The sequence below is a fragment of the Pistacia vera genome, unplaced genomic scaffold (genome assembly GCF_008641045.1).
Source record: "Pistacia vera cultivar Batoury unplaced genomic scaffold, PisVer_v2 Contig176, whole genome shotgun sequence".
NCBI classification, from domain to species: domain Eukaryota; kingdom Viridiplantae; phylum Streptophyta; class Magnoliopsida; order Sapindales; family Anacardiaceae; genus Pistacia; species Pistacia vera.
In genome coordinates this window covers 77,112-95,139 of record NW_022195855.1, presented here as the reverse complement: position 1 = coordinate 95,139, position 18,028 = coordinate 77,112, and the positions used below count along the sequence as shown (strand labels likewise).

Sequence of the window (18,028 nt, the reverse complement as noted above, 5' to 3'; positions counted from 1 at the left end):
ACCATTAGCGAAGACGGACCAGGCCCAGTCCTGCAAAGGCCCAAGCCATGGTAGTTCTCTTTTAACTGGGTATAAACCGGCTCAAATCAAGCGGCACAAGCCTCTCAAACCTACCCATTTCCTAGGTCCTCGGACGAATCCAGAGCCCACAGCCCTGTCATAGTAATTTCCTATTCCAATCAACCTCCATTCAAAGACGCCTTCCTATTCTTGACCACTTTCCTACTTGGCGAATTCTCTATACATAGTTACCTTCCTATTTGGACACGTAAGACAACTCACCACGACCCTAATTCTTCTAGGGTTTACATCAGAGTCAGATGAGGACTCCTGTTCCCCCGGATGGGGGAGACCAGACGCGACCACTATATAAGCAGAGGCCTGCCCTCACACAAGACATCAACATTACACCTTCACACCGAGACTCTTTACTCGAGAGTTTCACTATCGCCGTAGTCACAGTCCCCGACTAGACTTCCGGTAATCTCTTATTCCTTAGCCCTCACTATTTAGTAGCCCCTTTCAGCCTTGCTGACTTGAGCGTCGGAGTGCCTACGGCAAACACCACCCTGGTGTTTCCCGTTCGCTTCATGCGAGTGTTTCTCTACGTGTGCAGGTACGCAGATCGCTAGTGGCCTCAACCTCACGGATCAGACCCCCCTTTCCGTACAGGTAGATTTTTACGTCTACAGTCACTACTCATTATTTAAGATTATCATTTAATTACTTAATTTCTCCAACTACAACCCTAAACTCTTTTAATGAGAAAGATTGTAAGGAGGATTAATATGAAAAATGAAGAACGGGTTTGTAAATGAAAAGCCAAATAAATTACTTAAAATATCATCAAAGTAATTAGAAGCACAATTTTGAAGCAAATATTCCGAGTGATTTTAACGTTCCAATTTGCCACTTGTTACAAGAATATTTCCAAGAAGTTAAAATGGCTTCGTCCATATATACAGCACCTGCACTGCATTTTCACACAAGAACTTAAAATGGTTGTCGGGGGAATGAATGATGAATGTGAAGATATCATAGTCATGCCATGTCTTCGCACCTTGAAATTTTCTTGGTGCTCCATGTTAATTAATGTATTGCCAGAAGATTTTTCAGAGAGGAGAACGTTAGAGGTATTAGAGATAAGTTACACTGCGGGTCAGATTCTATGTGAACTTTACGATAAGTGGAATAGGAAGCATGAGAGGACTGGTGGTGGCGCCATTTAATCGATTCTGAGATTGAACTTGAAGCCTGCATTTGCTGCTACTGACTCACTGGTAATTTCTTCTCTTTTTAGTTATCAGCTGACTCACATTGGAACGTTGATGAGTTATTTGATTATCTCCTGCATGTCTTTGTGTTCTTTCATGTGCCATTGTAGAACCCAATTCTGGTTGTATATGGGTTTTTGTTGTTGGGTTTGTATTTTGCAGGAATGGGTTTAATAAGAAAAAAAATACAATAAAAGCCAAAGCCCAAGCCCAACAGAAGGAAGAAGTAAGGAAATGAAGTTGTGAAGGAAAAAGAGGAAGTAAACCTAGACGGAGAGTGACAGTTGCAAGGAGGCATTCCCACCGCACTCATGTTGGGGCCGAAGCTAAGTGTATCTACCTAAATCACTATTTTATTATCCGGATTGGGCCTTGATCCGGTCAAAGAGTCGGTCCCCGAGTAGCCCGACAGACGAATCGGACTAATGATGTCATGTTGATGTCAACATAACGTAATAAAAATTTAAAATTTTAAAAATTAATAAATTTCTAAAATTTTAGAGTTTAAGGTTTAAGTAGACGTCAACATGACCACATTGATTCTCTAACTTGATGGTTGAACTGCGATTCGACACTATTCTTGTCGGTTCAGTGGTCTAAATTAATGTCCGAGTCTAGGTTGAACCGACTTATCTGGTATGGGTTTTAAAACCTTGATGCAAATGAGATCCAAGATGTAGATATACCACATCACCAAAGGCCGATGGTGAAGACTCGAAACTAGGACATTGTCAAGACTAAATGAACTCCCTTTCAATTCACTTTCTATCTCCTAATAAAAGAGATACACAGTGATATTTGTCCTTGCAATGGTATCACTCCTTTGGAATTTAATTATATTCAATAGCCAGCTGCCAGCATGCTTGATGGAAAGAGGTTCGATGTGTCAAGATTCGAACCATAATTTCTCCAACTACAATTCCTATACTTATTTAATGAAAAAGATTTTTGATCAACTTCATTAAAGATTGATGTTAATATGATGATACAATGGAAAAATATTTATAATAAATATGCATAAACAAGATCAACACATAAGATCTAGCAATGAATAATATAATAGTATTGACACAATAATTCTATTGATTATGAGTCAATTATTGGACTATACCTACATATATAAAATTAGCTGTCAATTTGATAATTATATTGACGTAATCATACATTATAATATTTTAAAATGAAATATTTCAACCTGTCTCAATAGATTGAAAAGAGTATCAACAAACATAAAAGATTTTTTTTTTAGTCTTAGGGAAATTTAAAATTTAATTCGTAAGTTGTAACCTTTCCTTTTATAGTCAAATGGTTAACTATACGGTATACCCAACAGGTTATGTCTTTGAGTCGTAGAAAAGACAATTATCGGATTTACCAAATATTAAAGAAAAATAATTTATGAAGTCAAAGCGAAGAAGAAAATCTTATTACTCAACTTCGTATAAGATGGAAATTTTTGTGAACCACTAAAAAATAATTAATTAGGTGAGATTGAAATTAAATTAATTTCTTAAAATGGGGAATAAAGGGAAAGTTAGGTAGAATAATTAAATGACATGTGTTAAAAGTTAAACCCTTAGTTTAATAGAAAACAAAAACGTGAGCTTGACAAAGAACCTTTCTTTTCCATATTATTCAATTCATTCAACGTACGTGGAAGATACCTTCATCCTCCATGTTCACGAAAAAGATTTTATTGGAAAAAATTAGTTTAATTAATTACAAGCTTTAATCATTTTATTTTATGATACTTGTTTAAAGAAGTAACTTATAAATAATTATTTTAAAAACAAAGTAACTTATATATATATGTTGATTAATATAAGGAAAGAAGTAATTAAACAATTGATGAAATAGTTATGAAAGGGACTCAAAGGATCTCTAATTTTCAAAGGATGATTAATTATATTATATAAAATTATAATGAATGTGACAAACTCTTGAGTGTGATACTATAGAATAAAATACATAAAATAATTAATTCAAACATTAATATAATCAATATTTTACAAAATCTATTAATTATTCACAATTCATTAACCAAAGTAAATGATTAAATAAAAGAATAGTCAAACAAGAGGAGAAATCAAAGTTTGAGATATGGGCATATGATCAAATCATAACAAATCTTATATTAAATTAAAATAAAAAATAAAAAAATCCAAAATTTAACTGAATTTATTAATCAAGAGATTAAAAAAAATTTTACAGACAAAATTTGTTGCCAAATTCCAACTAAAGAGTAAAGATAGTGAGACATGTAGGAAAATTAGAGAAGAAAGGGCGCTTAAAATTAGGCCTTCCATCATTTCCACCTACAAATTTTCTATAATTAAATAATCCTAAGCCCTTAATTTCATGTTTAGTTTCTAGTTGGAATCGAATCTTCTGAACATGACATAAGACAAAACTCATCGCCATTATTAATTTATGTAATTGTTGTATTCACTTAAGTGTCTGTTTTGGCTTGAGTTGTGTTTTGAGAGAGATTGAAATAAGAGGAGATTGACAAAAACAGATACACAGTTGAAACAGAAAATCAATAAGTAACATTAGAGCAGTTACTGTTCTGTTGATCCTTTATTGATTCAAATGCGTTTTACTGTCTTCTATTTAATTGTAAGTTCTTCTTTTTCCATTTCTTCATAATATCAACATGAAAACTCATGTGGGTTCTTCTTCTTTCTTGTTTTTATAGCTGTTTTTGGTTTTATTTCATTTGGGTTATTTGGTTTTTTCCTCTCCTCTTTGTCATGTTTATTGAATTGGGTATTGATTAGCTTTTGCTTTTGCTGTTCCTTTTTTGTGTGTTTACTGATCAAAGTTGAGTTATATGAAACGGGTTCTGTTTGTTTTCTTCATTTTTATAAGCTTTTCTGGTTTAGTTTGTGATGGATCATGTAAAGTTTGAATCATCATAAGTTGATAAAAAATTTGTTTATGTTTCTGCTTTTTAATTTAATTATGTGCTTTTCTGGTTTACTCTATGATGAATTATGCTGATTATGGCTTATGGGATGTTTGATTATTCAAAGGACTTTGTGATCTCTCCCTCTTTCTCTTTGATTGATTGTAAATGGTTTCGGTTTTTATTTTGTTTAATTTGAGAGTAGTTTTCTAAAGTTTTTTTTTTTTTATTAAACATTGACTATGTAGATGGAGGATGAAGAAGAAGATTTGTGATTCTGATTTGTGGATTGAGGAATAGAAGCTTTTGTTAGTAATTTTTTTAACCATGAAGCTTGGAGACAAGAGAGATATAAGGCCTATTCTTATAAAAGTTGGGGTAGCACTCACTATATCTTTAGCAGGCTTTATTTATTCTCGCCTTAGGCCTAAAAGACCTAAACCCTCTTTGCCGCCGCCACCTTCTTTGCCTCGCAACTCAGGTTTGAATTTCTTCCTTTTCAGTATCCAGTTTTGATTTTGATTTTGCTTTGGTATTCGACTTTTTTATGGTATCATGTCATGTGTTGTTTTAGATTCTGGTGATGACCTTGAATTAAGAGGTAGAGCGCAGTGTAAAGATGATGTAAGTTCCTGCAGCATTGTTTCAGTTGCAGCCCAGAAAAATGTTAGTTCTGTCAAATTACAGTTCCCTCTCCTGTTAGTTTCCTTTTTCTGTTTCGCTCATAAATTTTCTCAAATTGAAGGTGTGTGTCTTTTAGATACAAAGTTTTACAGTTCTAACCAAAGGCCTGATGAATTTATGAACCAATTGAACATTGAAATGCTTGAAAAATGAAATCTTGTTTTCATCTGCTAAGAGAATTTAGAATCTGGAATGTCATAAAGAATCTCAATTAGTTTATATTTTCTATCACTATTCTCTTGCAGGAAGACTCTTATGAGCCGAAGGCCACTGCTGATAATTCTATGGTTGATCTTTCGCCAAGTAGTAGACTTAGTGGAGATAACGATGGACTCCTCTTGCCGGAGTATAATGATCTTGTGAAGGACTATGACTTTGCTAGCTCCAATTCTGGGAAAGAAGCAGAAACTCCTAGGTCAGATGTAGAAAGTCCGAAAGCATTTAGGAGTTCAGAGACAGATGAATGTGATGAAGAGGTCCGGCAATTAACAAACATGGTTAAAATGCTCCGGGAGAGGGAAAGGAATCTTGAGATCCAATTACTCGAGTATTATGGCCTCAAAGAGCAAGAAACAGCTGTGATGGAGCTCCAGAACCGATTGAAGATAAACAATATGGAGACCAAACTTCTTACTCTCAAGATTGAGTCCTTACAAGCAAATAACAGAAGACTTGAGGCACAAGTGGCTGATTATGAAAAAATTGTGGCTGAACTTGAAGCCGCAAGATCAAAAATTAAGGTTCTCAAGAAAAAACTGAGGTCTGAAGCTGAGCATAACAAGGAACAAATCTTAGTCCTTCAGAAAAGGGTTGCTAAGTTGCAAGAACAAGACTACAAGGCTGCTGCAAGTGATCCAGATACTCAGGCAAAACTTCAGAGGCTAAAGGTTTTGGAGGACGAAGCAGAAGAGTTGAGAAAGTCTAACATGAAATTGCAGCTAGAAAATTCTGAATTGGCAAAGAAGTTGGACTCCACCCAAATGCTTGCAATTTCTGTGATGGAAAATCCAGAGGTAATTGGGTCTGTTTGTGATAAATCTTGTTATATTTCTTCTATACATTGCTATTCTTGAATTTATATCTCCGGCACATTCTGTTGCAGATGGAAGCGCTTAAGGAAACAAGTGACCACTTGAAACAAGAGAACGAGTCTTTGACCAAGGAAATTGAACAACTCCAGGCAGATAAATGTGTTGGTGTTGAAGAATTGGTATATCTTAAATGGATAAATGCTTGCTTACGATATGAGCTGCGGAATTATGAGCCGCCAGCTGGTAAGACAGTTGCAAGAGACCTGAGCAAAACTCTAAGTCCTCAATCTGAGGACAAAGCCAAGCGGCTAATAGTTGAATATGCAAATACTGAAGGAGGGAACATTACAGATTTCGATTCTGAGTGGTCATCCTCCCAAATGTCATATTTGACAGACTCAGAAATCCCTGATGACTCATCTGCTGATAAGTCATCTCGTTCCAAGACCAATAACTCAAGCAGAGTCAAGTTTCTTAAGAAGCTTAGGAAACTTATACACGGGAAAGATGTTAGTAGTCAAAATCGGGCTTCATCCACATCCTGCGAAGAGGGCGATTTGTCAGCTGTTTCAACAGGAACAAATACAGCTTCAACTTCCGAGGTACAAAGTAGTAAAGTTTCTCGAAGTTCATACAGACATTCTTTTGACATCCAAAGACTGAGGGTAAAAGAATATGATCTGGTTGATGAAGGAAGTGGGTATGAGCCAGTCGCTTTGCATCGGGCGAAAACTGCTGATTTGGCAGTAGAAAATCAACTTGTTCATCAAGCAGATTTGATGAAATTTGCTAAAGTTTTGAAGAACAATCATGGCAGGAGGAGGAAAAAACTAAGAAACTACTCATCATTCAGTTTTGGCTAACAATTGGATCCTCAATTCTTCTCTTGTTTATATATACAAAATTTTAGCTTTTTAAGTATTGTAATAGTGAAAAATACCACTGTAGCATATATCCATTAGAAATTCTCAGAAACCACTTTTTTTTTTCAGAATTGAATCAGCTTAAGCAGTTGGTTCAACAGCTTACATTGATGTATCAATACAGGCCACGATCTTCTGAAAAAAGATTGCCATGGCATAGATTGTGTTAATAAAACTCCTAGCTGAAAGTCTTTTGTGATTCTCTTGAGTCTTTTGAAAAAGCATTTTTTCTCTAATGAATTTTTTCTAGCAACCTCAAGTGATAGTTCATAAATTGATAGACTAGACCTACTACGAGCCTATAATTGTAAATTGTCACGTCGGGTTATAAGAAAAAATTTGTGAGATTGAGTGGTAGGCAGTATTATCCAAGATCAGAATGGAGCATCAAAAGTCTTCTAAGACCATCTCCAAACACGAAACACCAAATTAGTGAATTTTACGTCAAATGGTGGCTTGGTGTATTTCACTATTACATCCTAACCTATTGCACAAAAAAAATATTCTTAGAATATTTTCTTTTATTTCTTTCTATTAATAATCAAATTAATTTATTTCACTAATTATTTTTGTATATATTAATTAAATATATGGATGATATTTTTATTAAATAATAATAACTTTGAAAATTATACTAATTTAATAAAATTAAACATTATTAATCAAATAAATATTCATTTAATATAAAAAAACATTACATCTAATTTAAAATGCCCAAAAAAAAAAAAAAAAAAAAAAAAAAACAACAATGACAATAGCACAAAAGTAAAATTCTAAATGAAAAATTGACTTTGGTAAAATATCGAGAAGATAACAAAATTTATTTCAAAGATTTGAATTCGATAACCAATCTAGGTCAAAGATCTCAAAATAGCTCTAGTTCTTTCTAGTATTTTGATTATTTAGGGATTGGAAACTAATTTACTGGAATACTAAGGGGGTGTTTGTCAAGTTTATAGCTGGTCAAACTAAATAAGTCTAAAATTAAGATAATCTGTTTGTTTATAACTTTTTGAGCTTGTAAGTTGAGCTTATAAGCAAAAAAAAAAAAATAAGTGGGGGGAGGTACTTTTTTTTTTTTGTTATAAACACTGCTTATAAGTTAGTTTGAACAAGTATATTACCACATTATCCTTGTTTAATTTTAAAATTTCATAGTATACCCTTATTTAATTAAGATATATTTTTTAGTCATTTTATAATAATATACTTATAAGCCACATTTTACTAAACACGTCAACTACTTCTCAGTCACTTATAAGTATTTTAACCAACACGTAGTTATTTAAAATTTCAAATGCTTATAAGCTAATTTTTTAGCTATAAGCAATTGTACTTATAAGCTAATTTTCATAAGCTCAGACAAACACCCCCTAAATTGTTATTTAGTTTATATGTATTTTTTTTTTAATTTTAGTGTTTTTAAATTAGTGTTATTATTTTGGTTATTATAGTTTATATTTGCATTGAATGAAGTTTTGTTATAATTTTCATCATTTTTTAAATTATATAATTATAATGAATTTATTATTATAAATATTAATAAAAATAAAATCAAATTAACATAAATACAAATAAATAACAAAATAAAGAAATAAAATATGTTTGTAGTAGATGAATAGTATCCACCAAATTGGTGGGAATGAATAGTATTGCACCAAATTTGGTGTGGTACTATTTATTTACACCAATTCATGTGGTTTTTGGTGTTGGGTTGGAGCAAAATTTTTAACCATTTGTGTTGGGTTGGAGTGCCTAAGTGTAGCCAAGGGGAAGATAGCAAGCAAATAAAATTACTAAAACTAAAACGCACCGTTTCATACTTCTGAAGCAGTTTTTTTTGTTATTTTCATTACATTATTTCGAGAAAAAGCCACATAAAGCGACACCGTTGTCGTAGACTCTGTACCCTCAAAGTTCAGTTCTCGCACTAATTCACAATCACGTCGTTGTTTTCAACTAATGATACGGTACAGTCGTAGGAAAGTTACAGGTTAGATGAAAATTTCATCTAACGGCCACATTTTTTTTAAAGAAGTAAATAGAACAAGTTTCGAAAGTACTTTTTAAGTTGATATATAATTTTATTTTTTGGAATAAACTTATATGAAATGATTATTTTACCCTTACCTTTTGCATATAATAAATTGTGTTTAACAATTAAGGGTATTTTAGTAATTTCATTTTCTAAACTTTAAAAAAAAAAAAAAAAAAAAATTGATATAGTTTTATTATCCGAAATAGACTTATATGAAATGATTCTTTTATCCTTTACCTTTTTACATATAATAAATTACATTTGAGAATTGAGAATGTTTGAGTAAACACATCATCCTCTTTTTACAATTCTCTGTGCACGTTTCAATAATGCGGCGCGAGTACAAATATCTACATACTCGCACCAAATCATCCGTACATATTATCCGTACTACAAAGACCACCTCGCCCGTTACATAACAAACAAAAGAATCTCTGATCCTCTCCCTCTCATTTTCTCTCCTGAAAACGATGCGTTTTATGCTTTTCTCCACGTTTCACTCCAATACAGCGAGTACTCTCCCGCCAAAATCACACTCTCACCATCACTACAAAACTGACCTCTCACTCTCTCTATAACAAACAAAAACCCACAAAACAAACCCTCCCTCCCTTTCTTTCTCTAAAAGCTCTCTGTTCTTTGCATTTAGGGTTTTACGAAGAATCGTTTTTTTGAAGCAACAACAAGAATAACACCAATGGCGAGTCCTGATCCTGTGCAGCGGGCTGCACTGTACGTGGGTGACCTCCACGCTGACACCACCGAGTCCGACTTGCAAGAGGCGTTTCAAACGATGGGGCCTGTGACCTCCGTTTATCTCTGTCGCTGCGCTGTCACGGGGAAAAGTCTCCGTTATGCTTACGTCAATTTTCATAATCACTCTGACGGTAAACGAAAATGAAAAAGATTTTACGTTGTTTCTTGAGTTTTTATGTGCTCTGTTTTTTTACTACATTTTTGGGTTTCTTTGATTTCTTTCTTCTTGTGAAAATGTGAATGTGTTCTGTCTTGGGTGGTTTTCTTCCTGGGGGTTTTGTTTTAGTTGTGGGTTCTTTGTTTTTCTCTTTTGGAAAAACTTGTTTCTATAATTCTATCTGCTAATGTATCTCTCTGTTTTTGTTTTTTTCGGGTTTCTTTACTTTGTTGATTTATTATCTTCTTGTAAAGTGTGTGTGTTATTTTCCTTCTTTTTTGGGTTATTTTTTCTGGGGTTTTTGTTTTCTGTTCTGTGTTTCGTTCTCTCTCTAAACATTTGTACTCTGTATATGTTTTTCGGTAGGGTTATTTCTGCAAATGGCGAGATTTTGTTTCTTGAAATGTTATATTTGTAGTGTATATCATGATGTTGGAAGTAGAAAGTTAAAATGGGTTAATAATGTTTACACTATGCAAAGTAGTGACAGGAATGCTTATAAATCATACATTAAACCTTGCCTTATAATTTTTTGTTTCTTGTACGCTTTTCTTTCAGGGTTTGGTTTTGTTTTTACGTTTTTTTCTTTCTTTGGTTTCAATCTCATAAAATATAGGAGTATTTATGTATATGTTGTGCTTCTGTGCTCTATTCCTTTTTGAGTTTTTTCTTTTTCTTTTTCTTTTTGGCTTTTGTTGATGGGTTTCTATCGTAAGAATGGTTTTCTTGAAGGGTTTCTTTTGGTTCCTTTATGTTTGTGTGATGTGTCTTTATTGTATTAACAACTCTGTTTCTGGTTTATGTTTGTGTGATGCGCCTGTAAACTGGGTTGATTTCTTTTGGTTCTGTTTACTCTCCTTTGTGAAAATTGCTGTTTTGTTAGAATATGGGTTTATCCTTGTCAATGAACTGATTTATAAATAGGTGTTACTTCACTGTCATAATTTTCTCTGTTTTTTTCAGCATCTAAGGCTATGGCATGCCTGAACTGCTCTGACTTGAAGGGAATACCGATGAGGATAATGTGGTATCAGAGAGATCCTTCTGTAAGAAAATGTGGCACCGGTAATCTCTTTATCAAGAACTTGGACCCTTCAGTCAAAGGCACCTGCTTGCTGGGTTTGTTTTGCCAGTTTGGAACTGTTCTCTCTTGTAAGGTGGCTGAAGAAAATGGCAAGAGTAAAGGTTTTGGGTTTGTTCAGTTTGACTCGGAGGAATCAGCCGCTGCTGCTCGTACTGCTCTGCATGATACTGTATTTCGTGGAAAGAAGTTGTGAGTCTTCTGCTTCTCATAGTTTTTTTGTTATGTATGATGTGAATACCAAATTCTCTAATATTGTAATGATTTCTCAGTGAACTAACAAAAGTTTATGTGCTTGGTAATCTCTAAGGCTTGTTTAAGTTATGATTATCTTACAAAAGTTTCTCTTCGCTGCCTTTTTTCCTCAGATATGTTTCAAAATTTGTTAAGAAGATCGACAGGATAGCCACTGGTGAAAACTTAAAATTCACCAATTTGTATGTGAAAAATCTGGCTGAAGACATGACAGAGGATGCCCTTCATGAGATGTTTTCTAAATTTGGAAAGGTTTGTAATGTTGTCATCATGAAGGATGGGAAGGGCAATTCAAGAGGCTTCGGATTTGTCAACTTTGAGTCAGCAGAAGAGGCTAGAAAGGCTGTGGATGTCTTGAATGGTGCACTAATGGGTAATTATTGAACTTAGTATACCTGTTTCCATTGTATTAAATTGTACGAATTGTGTGGTGAACTATCTTCGTAATGGTAAATTCATTTGTTTGCAGGTTCAAAGATTTTGTTTGTTGGAAGGGCTCAGAAGAAGGCTGAGAGGGCAGAGAGATTAAAACGTGAACTTGAGGATACATACAATTCAAAGATTCAGAAGTTGAAGGCCTCAAATCTGTATGTGAAGAATCTCAATGCCTCTGTTGATGACAAAAAATTGCAAGAATTTTTTGGTCGTTTTGGATATATAATTTCTTCAAGAGTGATGCGCCATAACGATGGAACAAGTAAAAGATTTGGCTTTGTGTGTTTCTCCACTCCTGAAGAAGCAAAGAATGCCTTGGATACACTTAATGGTAAGCACAATCTAATGGTATCTTCTTTCTGCCATTTTATTTTTTCTGGGTTAATTGATTCTATTGTAATATATATGTGAGTTCATATTTCAATAGGGGCCAATTTTGAAGGAAGGACTCTCTATGTGGCAATAGCACAGAGTAAAAGAGATCGATGCAAGGAATTACACAAAATCTATGCACAAGTTCCAGTTCTGCCTGCATATCCTCCCAACTGCGGTGTCAGTCCTCAATACAGCTCTTTTTATTGCAGTTACGATCCTTGCTCTTCTCCATTCTCTCTACTGCACCAGCCGGTCTTATGTCAACCTTACTCAACAAAGCATTACCAACAAAACAATTCCTATTATGTAAGTATATTGCTAAATTCTTCCTGCAACTGGGCTCTGATGGCTACAATTCTTTCTGATTCTGTTCTTAAGTTAATCTTTAAATCACGGATTCCAATGGTACAAATTCATCTGGGTAGCACTGGGGATGCCCGGAACTGGTTTTGCCAAGACCCTGTATGTTTATAACTTTTTTTAAGAAAAAAGATTTTTTCTTTAATTTCACTCTTACAATTCTTTATATTGATTTCCTTGGAAATGATATTTCATAAAATGATAGAACTGTTACAAACACAGACTTTTGCGGCTATTTGTTTATGGAAGACTTTACATAAACTGATATTAATGATCTTGGATTCATACATAAACTCTTTCTTATTTGGTGCTGAACTGGGCAGTTAGTTTCATCTCATTTTCTTCTTTATGCTTTCTTCTGATATTTCATAAAATGATAGATTCTTTCTTATTTGTGATTCTTAACTTTCTGCATCTTATGTGGATGTGGGTTTGTACTATGAACTTGTGATTTATGTCTGCTGATGAATTACTTTTTCTCTTGCTAGCCTGATTGCATGACACAAATAACTGGACTGCAGATGGGTGTGAATAATTCTGAGGTAACGAAACCGCAAAACTCACCAAATTCCTCCAATGGAGCAACTTCTGGAAGTCATGCTGTGGTGAGATCTTCTTTGAGCAGCAAGAATAGGGCTGGGAATGTTATCTACCGCCTTGTTGATAAACTTCAGGTTTGTGATTTATTAACTTTAATTTTGAATTTTATATCAGTTGTTAAGGGAAGATGCAGCTTTGTATCTGTGTGAATATGCTTTATGCTATGAACTCGTGATTTTATGTCCGCTGATGGATTTATTTTCTGTGTGTCTAGCCTGAGTGTATTACAAAGATAACTGGACTGCGGTTGGATGTGAACAACTCTGAGACAATGAATCTGCAAAACACACCAAATTCCTTGGCTAAACAAGCTAACAACAAGAACTTACCAAATACCTTTGCTAAACAAGCTAACAACATGGTTCAAGTCTTGAAGGAGGCAAATGCTAGGACAAGTGCAGACGGTGGTGTTGCTTTGCAAAAGTCTGTCACCTGCTTGAGCTACTAACCAGTGGCATAACACATTTCTTACATGCTCACCATTCTAGTTTCTGTCAACAAAATTTCTCCTTATGTACAGCTGATTTGCAAACATTTGCTGAATTGCTTTCAACTTTACGCGAATAGGACACAATTTTATGCTATTTTGATCTTACTGTCATATGTCACTTGGAGGGACCAGAACATTTAGATATTTTCTTGACTAATGTGACATCCTTGTTTCCTTTCCATGATCATTATTTTACCTCATGCTTTCTTTGGTTCTGGAGATTATGAGTTTTAAATGGATTAAACATCTTGTTCCTCGTTGATTTTTTAATGATTTACTACCTCCTTTCGTGTCAATTAGATCTCACACAAAGAGACCAGGCTCAAGCTGTAGAATTTTAAGCCATTTTCAAAATCCTAGAATCGTGGCAGACTGAATGAAATTTTTTCTCTGACCAGAGTTCATCAACATAATTAGTAAAACAAGCTTCTGGCTCTTAGTATTAAGACAACCATCAAATAGTGATACACTTGAGACATCTTACAGAAGGAAGTAGCAAAGGAGAGATTAACTGAAATGAAGTATCAACTAGATAAAATGCAAAATTACAGTTAATTTAGGACTTGATATCCTCTTCAAATGAGAGCAAGCCCTGCAACAATCAATGCATCGGCAAGAACCTGATTTGCAGCCTGAGATGGATGAACACTGTCCCAAAACACATACTGAGAGGCATTGGAACATGTTCCTGGTGAGTGTGGATTGCACAAAAATATTGTTGTCTCTATAGTTCCTGTTCCACAGCAACCTCTTGTTGCTTCCACAAAACCTAAAAAAAACATAATATTTATATTAACAATCATTCAATGCTCTTATGATACAACATTTAACAAATTCTGTACATCACCTTGAGCTGAGGGATTTTTGACAAGATCATAGAGTGGCTGGAAAATATCAAAGATCACAAGTCTCAGACCAGGAAGTTGCTTTTGGAGACTTACTGCCGAAGAGTTGAGCTTCTTGTTAAATTGTTGGGCAACTGTGTTGATTCCAGAGACACACCCCTTCTCATGGAACCCAAATAAGGTTCTTGCTGCAGGTAGACAACCCAGTGGTGGCAGTGAAGTCACTCCAAATTTCCTTGCTCCCAAGCTATACATGGTCTGTTTCCCAATCAAAGCAGCCAATAAGCCTTAACTTTCTTGCAATTTTTCTCAGGAATTATAGCATTTTAAGTTGCGAAGGTACCTTGATAAAACTTGAGAATGTGCTGACAAGGATTGAGCTGTATTGTTGAGGAGTATAGGCTTTGTTGAGTAGAGGATTCACATAGTAGTTCTGAAGAAAATCGCCACTCCCTGCACCCAAAATATATATTGCATCCTGTATGATGGAAGCTGATTGTTTGGTTCCAGCAACCTTTGCTAGCTTTGACTGATACTCCTTATAGTACTGCAACTGCTTAGACAATGGGATTGCATGCTGCAACACAAAGCACAGTTCATTTTTTTCTGAGAAGAAATATTTATCTAAAACACTAAAACATTATACGGATAATTATTGATGGTGGTACAATATTAAAATACATACGTTTATGATGGATGTTTGGTCATCATAACCAGCTCCAGCTGAAGCAAAGTTGGCTCCAATAAGAAGGTTCTTGCCTGAAGCCTGTGGACTAAGATATGGCGGTGCATAATTCGTAAATTGTAGGGTATCAGCTGAAAGAGAAATTGAAAACAAAAGAAATTAGTATTCTAACTTTATAATTTAGACAAGGTTATAAATTATTTGAGTACTACTTACCAGTGAAGTCCGTGACTAATTTTCCATTGCAAAACCTTCCAGTGGGTTGATGATTGACGAAGTCTTTTCCATAAGGTGGGTAATTGGCCTTGAAAAGAGTTGGAATATAGTTATTGTTACCAACATCAACTGCAGAATCACCAAAAGTAATGATGGCAGGAACAAGAGGCTGTGAATACCCTTTGCTTGAAAGAGCGAACGTAAGGACGACTAAAAAATGTAACCTTCTGCAACTTAAATCCATGGCTTCCCTCACAAATGGTGCTTGAGAAACTTTTGAGTTATGACACTGAGCTTATAATGGAAAGGACGTTGACCGATTTAAAGTAGCCTTAAAGGAGGAGGATAGAGGTTGGGAGTGGCTAATAAATATAGTAGTTCAAGTGATTACATTAGGCATTGAAAGCCTATTTTTTTTTTGCTTTAGATGTAAACAATAACAGTTCATTAGGTATTGTATCCTTTTCTTATAATCTCTGCATTACACAGAAACCACAATTATGATATCTTTTTTATTTTGGCATTGAAGGGATGCTCGGTGGTTGAGATTTTTATTACATGATGACATTATTATGAGATGGGAGAAGGTTGCATGTGCTGTAATTAAATTCTATGCCAGACCACATGCATTACTTGCATTCAACTACCTGCACAGAGGTAGTATTCAAGTTGTTGGCTTTTTAGCTAGATAATGCAAAGAAAATGAAGGCTAAAAAACGTATGAAAGAGAGTTTTGTGGAAGTACAGATTTTCATTAAAAAGTTGTGAACTTTATACAAACACCTTTTTGTGCACTATTGCAGCTATCCTGCAGTAACTTTACAAGCAAATTTACATCAACCATACTTTTTGCTAATCACTACAATAACATCACTTAACTAAGCACCTAATGACCAGCTGAATTGTAGCTGAAATCAACCAAAACATTACAATAAATTATCAACAAAAACAGCCTCTCTAAACTGCTTCTAGGCTAAAACATGCTGCTTGCACTTGAACTTGAACTTTTGCCGCCAACTTTGCAGCTCCATCCAACGACCATATCCACATTAGTTTTCAGCAAAATATCATCACATTCAACACCATTAAATGTAACTAAAGAACTTTCTTGCCTCCGAGGCTGCAAAATTTTATCTCTTCATGTTCATCCACAGTAATAAACGACTAATTTTGTTACATATCCCACGTCATTAGCAAATGAGTTTGAGATTCAGTTTATAAGGCTTTTAACTAAGTAGATGTGTTTTGGGGGAAAGATGTTTGCATGAGCCTAAATTGATAACTTTCTTGCCTCCGAGATTGCAAAATTTTATCTCATGTTCATCCACAGTAATAAACAACTAATTCTGTTACATCCCACATCATTAGTAAATGAGTTCGAGATTCAGTTTACAAGGCTCTTAACTAAGTAGATTTGGTTTGGGGGAAAGACGCTTGTGTGAGCCTAAATTGAGAACTTTCTTGCCTCCGAGACTGTAAAATTTTATCTCTTCATGTTCGTCGACAGTAATAGACTAATAATTTTTTTACATCCTACGTCATTAGTAAATGAGTTTGACATTCAGTTTATAGGACTCCTAATTAGTAGACGCATTTTGGGGGAAAAACGCTTGCATGAAGCCTAAATGGATTTAATTTCAAAGCAGATAATGTCTACTCGATTGGCCCTGGATTTAGTCTACCAATGTCTATTGGTTGGACCGGCTTCAATCTCAAAACAAAAAATACAAAATGAAATTGGTATCAGAATGGGATCTCTAACATATCCATTCTGGATAAGAAGTAAATATGAAAATAGCGATTTAAGGTAATTTAGATTGAATAGTTTTGTACCTTACTGATGTTAAGTTCTTGGAATACTAAGTTAAATGGAAAATGGGGTTTCGCATTTAATATATTTTTTTTTTTTGTTGGATACTGGGTTTCTTCAGTAAGTAATATCCAGAAACCACACTCAGACATCGTTCCTAGATCAGGAGTCCCATATTTTATGCTTTTCAGTCACCATAACTTTTTGACCCACATTAAATGCCCTCTTTCTTCTTTCTTTTTCAATCTGATTAATGCATTAAATCATGCTTGTTAAGTAAGTAACCTAATGTTAAATCTTAATTAATTCTTACATGTAAAATTTAATAGAGCTTAACTGCTTTCTTCTCTTTTTCAAGCTGGTTGTTATATACAGTTTGAAACTTGAATGATTCTTCTTTTTTCATAACAGTCTGCAGGCACACTAAGTTATTTTTTGAGTAATGTTTATAGAGCAGGGGACATTTCCAGCTCTAATTTTATTATGCAAAGACTTTATGTTTCTAGTTTAATGTACTGGCAATGTGTGGTCCAAGGCTTTTGAATTTTAATCTGCATTAGTTCTGTCATAAATAAAACAAGTCTGTTGGTGTGCACCATGGGATTGAATTTATTTGTAAGTCCACCGACACTCTGCAATAAATGAACTTACTCAGACTTGAAAAAGACTCAAAGTTAAAAAAAAAATTTCTTCTTGTTTTTTGAGTTTATGGGAAAATTAGAAATGTCAGTGATTCTGATTGAGACCATGCTCACTTGTTTCAGATCACTAGTCTCATTCATTTAATCAGATTTCCAGAGTTTGTTTCTCTTCTCTATCTTGCTCCATAAATCAATAATGAGTAGTTAATTCTGAAGTTGCCATGACAGAACGATCCATTTCAGGGGTGATGCCAAGATCTTTACTTGGGGGACCAAACTATGCTAGAGGTCAAAATTCTGAGATCAAAACAAAATTTTGCCACGGCAAACTCCTGCACCGCGGTAGACTTTTCCTTTGACGCGGCGATGGGTTCTCTGATATGTTTTCAGAGAACTTCATCTTCACTTCTAGACAAATTCATGATTTGAGTTACATTCATTTGCTGTAGCATATTTTTTCTTCA

General features: G+C 34.5%; 3 protein-coding genes across 7 annotated transcripts; 2 read left to right on the top strand and 1 right to left on the bottom strand.

Moving 5' to 3' along the window:
- Positions 1-3,642: 3,642 nt before the first annotated feature.
- LOC116126147 (protein CHUP1, chloroplastic) lies at positions 3,643-6,994 on the top strand. 5 transcript variants are annotated; one of them, XM_031411847.1, is made up of 5 exons: positions 3,643-3,893; positions 4,431-4,663; positions 4,757-4,806; positions 5,112-5,879; positions 5,969-6,994. In XM_031411847.1, exons 2-5 carry the CDS (start codon positions 4,510-4,512, stop codon positions 6,758-6,760), a joined length of 1,764 nt encoding a protein of 587 aa, XP_031267707.1. In that variant the 5' UTR covers positions 3,643-3,893; positions 4,431-4,509; the 3' UTR covers positions 6,761-6,994. The 5 variants fall into 5 exon arrangements, with proteins under 5 accessions (XP_031267707.1, XP_031267705.1, XP_031267706.1 ...); XM_031411845.1 differs by having other exon boundaries at positions 3,644-3,893; positions 4,757-4,848; XM_031411846.1 differs by lacking the exon at positions 3,643-3,893 and adding an exon at positions 3,986-4,043 and having other exon boundaries at positions 4,757-4,848.
- A 2,561-nt stretch (positions 6,995-9,555) lies between these two features.
- On the top strand, positions 9,556-13,325 carry LOC116126153 (polyadenylate-binding protein 6-like). The gene is made up of 7 exons (XM_031411855.1): positions 9,556-9,745; positions 10,735-11,044; positions 11,221-11,480; positions 11,577-11,873; positions 11,970-12,379; positions 12,766-12,951; positions 13,092-13,325. The coding sequence occupies exons 1-7, from the start codon at positions 9,556-9,558 to the stop codon at positions 13,323-13,325; spliced, it is 1,887 nt and encodes a 628-aa protein (XP_031267715.1).
- A 444-nt stretch (positions 13,326-13,769) lies between these two features.
- On the bottom strand, positions 13,770-15,403 carry LOC116126164 (GDSL esterase/lipase APG). The gene is made up of 5 exons (XM_031411864.1): positions 15,114-15,403; positions 14,898-15,028; positions 14,556-14,789; positions 14,215-14,470; positions 13,770-14,136 (listed from the first exon to the last, which is right to left on the bottom strand). The coding sequence occupies exons 1-5, from the start codon at positions 15,355-15,357 to the stop codon at positions 13,943-13,945; spliced, it is 1,059 nt and encodes a 352-aa protein (XP_031267724.1). The 5' UTR covers positions 15,358-15,403; the 3' UTR covers positions 13,770-13,942.
- Between the last annotated feature and the right edge of the window lie 2,625 nt (positions 15,404-18,028).